This window comes from Geotrypetes seraphini, chromosome 16 (assembly GCF_902459505.1).
Source record: "Geotrypetes seraphini chromosome 16, aGeoSer1.1, whole genome shotgun sequence".
In the NCBI taxonomy this organism is placed as follows: Eukaryota; Metazoa; Chordata; class Amphibia; order Gymnophiona; family Dermophiidae; genus Geotrypetes; species Geotrypetes seraphini.
Window position 1 is genome coordinate 9159039 of NC_047099.1, and position 6535 is coordinate 9165573.

General features: G+C 38.0%; 1 protein-coding gene across 1 annotated transcript; it reads right to left on the minus strand.

Annotated features, from left to right (window-relative positions):
• Positions 1–5578: 5578 nt before the first annotated feature.
• On the minus strand, positions 5579–6535 carry LOC117350523 (olfactory receptor 1509-like). Its single transcript, XM_033924821.1, has one exon. The coding sequence runs from the start codon at positions 6533–6535 to the stop codon at positions 5579–5581; it is 957 nt and encodes a 318-aa protein (XP_033780712.1).

The window sequence follows — 6535 nt, forward strand, 5'->3', positions numbered from 1 at the left end:
TCCTTCCACTTTATCAACTGCAGGGAAACAGAAACATAAAAGACAGTAGAAGGAATAAATTAATTGAAAGAGATCCTCGAAGAACATTAATATTTTTTATAAGCACTGAAGCAATATTTACATCTTAACCCCTTCTTTATAATACGAGTAACAGCTGGAAAGTTCTCAGCCCAAACAAGAAGAGAATGATGCAGATCCATGAAACTTATTAGTTATTCCATACTTTTCATGATACTTTTTGTTTCAATGATATATGAAAGGAAACTAAAAGTGTCAAGAAAGTTATGGAATAACTAATAAGTTTCATGGATCTGCATCATTCTCTTTTTTGGTTGGTCTGAGGACTTTTCAATGGTCTCTCGTATTGTGATGTCATAATGCCTCATTCCACCAATGCCTAAGAGCCAACCTCATCGGTGATGTCACAATGGCTTGATTTCCCTATACTTGTGCCCATTTACTAGATGTATTTGCCTCATTGAAATGAAAAGTATCAAGAAAAGTGTACATTTCATGGTTTCACATGATTCTCTTCTTGGTTGGGCTGAGAACTCTTCAACAGCCCCATGTACGTTCTCCTACAATCTCTTATTTATTATGTATGTTTCTCTTGACTTCATTGTAAGGACTGTGTAGCATGATCTGCGGTAAAAACCTCCACTGTGGTTTGATAATATAGGCCCTATGTTAAGCTTCTATACACACTCATTGCCCTGTAAAGTAACTCTTGATAATCACAATGGATTCTGCTGTCCATACCCTATTTTTCTAACATACTGTACATCATACATGAAGTCTACTCACCATGTACTACCCACTGGTCTCCTTCCTCCATACTCAAGCACAGTTCATCAGTTCTCTGGAGGTTATTTAATTACTTGTACATAACCATCAGTAAAGCTTCTTTAGAATCTCTCGGTACCTCCAGTGAAGAATTCCTTCCTTTTAAAAGTATAAAAATGTTTTATCTCAGTCTAGTCTAAAAGTAAATCATTGAATTCATGATGTATTTAATCAAGAAATGAAATCATTGGCAATACAATTTCAGCCTGACATTTGCCTTCCCACTCTTTCTATTTAAACTTGATGGTCTACTCAAAGATAGTTTGGAAATGATTGCTCTCTTTCGATAGATTAACAAAACAGTTGGAAAGAGACAATGAGACACAGCAAGAGCCGGTGAGTGAGAAAAGGTGAAACAAGGTGAACAAGATAGGACATAAATTTTTACTGAAACTGGAAGAAAAACCTGTTGCTAGTTAGGGATCAGAACATATAACAGAGTTGATGCAGTGTCTGTAATAGATTATGTAAGCTGATTGTAACCAGCAAGGTCTTAGGCAGGAATTAATTTTTTAAAATAAATATTCTCTATTCTGGTCCTGAATAGTTTTCTTTTCATGTTTCCTAGCTCTACCCTGTATGTTTTAAAAGACTACAAGGAAAATAGCATTGAAGAGTAGGGTAATGGTTGGAGCAGCAGATTGAGAATCAAGAGATCCATATTCAAATTTCACTTCAACTCCTTCCTATTTAAAAAAATAAAAGTCCTTAACTTTCCTTTATCTAATCTACCAAAGATTGTGAACATTCTGAGACAGAAAATACATTTATCGACACCACTTGCAGGCAGTATTTAAAATCAAAATAAACATTTAAGGTAATTAAACAAGATTAATGTAAATAGAGATATAAACTTACACCATATTATTTGGAGAGATCATCACCTGAAGGGACTATTTTTACATCGTACCAAACATAATCCTGGAAATTACCACAAAGTATAATTTTAAGACACATTAATTCAGAAACTCTGGAGAATAGGTAGTCTCTGCCTCACTAGCTCTACCAACAGCTATACAGTAGACGGTAGTCAGCAAAGTGATGGATTTAAACAGTTTTGGGGCTCTTGGGATTATAATCTTTGGAGTGTCTCAAAAGAAGCAGGTGGTTAAACAACATGGCTGTTTATACAAGTCATAAATACATCTGTGGAAAAAAAAAACATTAGTTTGAAACTTCTGGAGTCCATGTAGATAAATCTTGCATGAAAATTGGATGCAAGTCATTTTCTCACTGATTTTTCTTTATTCTCAAAATTCAAAACATATCTATATTTTATTCAAGAGCAAGACATGGCTTAAGTCATATGTAGAAAAGGGATTTGCATAATTCTTTATCAATGTTTTCTTAAAGGCACACAAGAGCACTTTTTTTGTGTTCCTTTGATTACAGCCATGATTATAAAAAGAAGAGGCAAGGAGGCCCCCTGGAAATCCTGTAGAACTTGCTCGCCCCTTGCTATTGAAACTGCCATATTGATGCACCAGTCTCCATGGTAGGTACGTTGACTAAGAACTCCCACACACCTTTAGAGGGATTGTTGTTTATATTAGGTGCCATCAACTCGTATTTGAGTCCTAACAACTTGACGAACATTATCAAGTTTTCATGGCAGAATACAGAAGTAGATTGCTGGGCCTTTCTTCTGCATAGTACAAATTCGATGTTGTTGCCATTGTTCCATGAAACACAATTCTCCGCCTCCAACACTGCCCATCTTCTTCTGCCCAGATGGGTAGTACATCATTAGTCTGGCATCTCCACTGAAACCTGTCTATCTTGGGAGGCTTTGCTAGTAGTGAAACTACCAACGGCATAGCTTTCAGCTTCTCAGATGTATGTAAGCCCCGATGGCAAGACAAGCCCTTGTACCATGACTGATCTTTATATCATGTGAATATTACAAACCAATATCTATTCTTTATAATTGACAACTCATAATAATTTATTATACTATGTTAGGAGTGGACAAGACTGTCTTGAACCAATATGTGGAATTATTGTAAACCCTTTGTAGTCAGACCAATGTAGAGTCTTTTACTGCAATCCAAGTCTTGATGTTAAAGGCTATGAACCACTGTAATAAGACTTGCCTTGTTGATATATGGAGTTTCCAGTTGACATTGCATCATTTAATTCTTACATTTCAATGTAACCACAGTACAGAATTCCTTATTCAGATGGCTGTAACGTTTTTGCACCTGGTGAATTAATCTGAACTGCTGGTCTCAGTGCTATTATGAAATCAATAACAGCAGTGTTACAGTAATATTTTCCAAGAAAAAGAATGCCAGATGGATTTATTTATTAGGGTTTATTTACCGCCTTTTTGAAGGAATTCAGTCAAGGCAGTAAAAATGTCCAAATAATAATACCAAGGAAGGCCCAGTATTTTACATTACAATATCAATAAAACATTTTACTTAACATAGGGTATAAGCAAAGATGGAACATAAGATAAGATAGAATAACAGGAATAAGAAAATAATATAATACAATACAAAATGTCATAAATTTAGCAAAACACCCATCGAGTTCTATGCGGATTACCGATCTAAGAAAACTTGAGCTGACAAATGAAGTCAGAAAGGAGTGAGGTATGATGAGGAGACTTAGAGGGGATATGATAGAGACTTACAAGATCATGAAGGGCATAGAGAGAGTGGAGAGGAACAGATTCTTCAAACTTTCAAAAAATAAAAGAACAAGAAGGCATTCGAAAAAGTTGAAAGGGGACAGATTCAAAATGAATGTTAGGAAGTTCTTCTTTACCCAACGTGTGGTGGACACCTGGAATGCGCTTCCAGAGGACGTAATAGGGCAGAGTACTGTACTGGGGTTTAAGAAAGGATTGAACAATTTCCTGCTGGAAAAGGGGATAGAGGGGTATAGATAAAGGATTATTGCACAGGTCCTGAACCTGCTGGGCCGCCGCGTGAGCGGACTGCTGGGCACGATGGACCTCAGGTCTGATCCAGCGGAAGCATTGCTTATGTTCTTATGTTATGTTCTTAACACAGATGTGTAGGAAGAACACTTCAATGAAGCAACTTGACATGGTCGTGTATCGATGATGACACCTTGATCTGCCTCTTAACAAGGCTTTGCTATTTTCAAGCCACTGTCATTTTCTTTGTGCTGAAGGCGTCATGGCCGTGACTGTACTGAAAAGGAGGATGAGGCGAGGTCAGCCTTGAAAAGAGTAAAGCCTCATTAAGAGGCAGATCAACTCCTGATGTAGGCATCATTGCCAAAACACCGCCGTGTCAAGTCACTTCTGTAAAGTGTTCTACTGACACATCTGGCTTGCTTGACTTCATTATACTGCACTCCTTCCTCCTCTTGGATGTATTACTCATGAGGTTGGCTGATTCTCCTCTCCTTGCCTATGTTATAATAAGCTTAGAGTCCCCTGTTATAAGCACTAACACGTTCATTCAGGCATCCTACACTCGTTTTGCATTTGGCATGTTCTAACCATGTGCTAAAAAATAGAACATATATTTTAGTGTCGGGGCATGTTTAATGGCAGAGAGTAGGTGTGCCCAGTGCTAATTGTTGTCTTGCTGCGTGCTCACTGATTATCACATAATGTGGACATTCTTACTGTCTAATAAATAGGTGTCAGTAAGGACTCATGTGATAATAGCTGCATACTCATTGGGAAATTAGTGCATGGCTATTAATTAAAGAAATGGAAAATGCTGCCTTTTGCAGACATGCTTAAAGTGGCCTCAGAGCATGGGAAAACACCGCACTACTGATACTAGAGGCCACTTTTTATGCAGCTTAATAAAGGGCCCAAAAGTGATGGACACCACAAATGCAAATCAATTCCTAACTAAGCCTGGTTTATAGACTACTGCTAAACTATTCTTTTTTGGCACCATTTTTTAAGCACCGTTTATAGAATCTACTCCTATACGAGTAACTTTGGAAGTCACCATGACTGGTAAATTGTTCAGGCTATAAATAAATAAATTCCCCCACCCCCAACCCACCATTGAGAATAACTCCTACTACTCTCACTAGAGTTATCAGACACTATTCCGAAACTCGGAACCAGCAAAGGCAGAAGTTTTGATGGTAGGCCTGGAAGATTCTGCTCTGTTGGCATATTAAGGAGGTAGATCTATCTTAGGGGTGCCTGATCTTGCAGGGAGCTCATGATGGGGGGGGTCTATCTTGATTAATGTGTGATATTAGTACGTAATTTTAAACAGCCTTTATAGAATTGCCATTCAAATTTTTTGAACAAAACTACTTATACAGCGACTGCGCAGAGCAGATGTGCGTAAAAGCCCAGTCTAAAGTTGAAAGGTGGGTACCCATGTGAGTGAAGCATGTGCAGACAGATGCATAGTGCACTTAGATATGCCAACCTAAATCTGATATAGACATGTCATAATTGATCCTTAACTTTTAGCATAATAAAGCAGGTTATTTCTGGTTCTCTTCTACGTACACAAGCCAAGTACAGTTATAGAAATGATGTCAGTGGGCTTAATTGTGACACCGAATTTATGTGCCAAGTTACAGAATTCCGTCATTGCTCCCATTTTTTGCTAAGAACAGCATAATTTATTCAGCTTTATTACATATTTCAGAGGAAATTCTATCTTAAAAAATAAATAAGGGGAAAATAATCTGAATTTTATACAGATTAAAAAGCATACATCAGTCTATAATAGCAGATGGTTAACATAAAAGAGACTTTCTTTAAATGAATAGGAAATCAGTCTATACGAAGCCCCAGAAAAGACACTTTCCTTTCTCTAAGCTTCTTCATGGCTTCTTTCACCTTCTCGTTTCTCAGAGTATAAATGAAGGGGTTTAACCAAGGAGTCACGATGGTCGAAAAAACAGAGACCAGTTTCTCACCTGAAAACCTCGCTGGTGGTCTCATGTAGATGAAGACAAGAGGGCCATAGAACAAAGTAACAACCATGAGGTGGGAGGTGCACGTAGAGAAAGATTTCCGCCTTCCCTCAGCTGAGCGAATTTTTAACACAGTGGAGATGATGTATGCGTAAGATATAGACACCACCAAGAAGCAAATAAGGGATATGGCTCCACTGTTGACCATATCTGTAATTTCACTGACAAAGGTACTAGAACAAGACAATAAATATAGGGCACGGGTTTCACAAAAGAAATGGTCTATCTCATTAGGACCACAGAACGGCAGCTGAACTGTTGGCAATACCTGCCCACAGGCATGAATGAAACCACCTACCCATGTAGAAACCACCAGCAGGAGACAGGCTCGTTTGTTCATTATTGTAGTATAACGCAAGGGATAGCAAATGGCGACATAGCGGTCATATGACATAAGACTTAGATGAAAGCATTCTGCACCCCCAAATAAATGCAATAAAAACACTTGAGAAATGCAGTCACTGAATGAGATGGTCTTCTTATTTGAGACAAAATTATCAAGGGATTTTGAGACAGCGCCTGTTGAAAAGCCCAAATCTAGGAAAGACAGGTTAGTGAGGAAGAAGTACATGGGAGAGTGCAGGCGAGAGTCCACATATATGGTTACCAAAATGAGAAGATTCAAAGCTATAGTAAGCAGATACATTACTAGAAACAGCACAAAGAACATTATCTGTAAGTCCGGATCATTAGAAAGTCCAACGAGGATGAATTGTGTGACTCTAGTTTCATTCTTAACTGCCAGTCCTTCCAT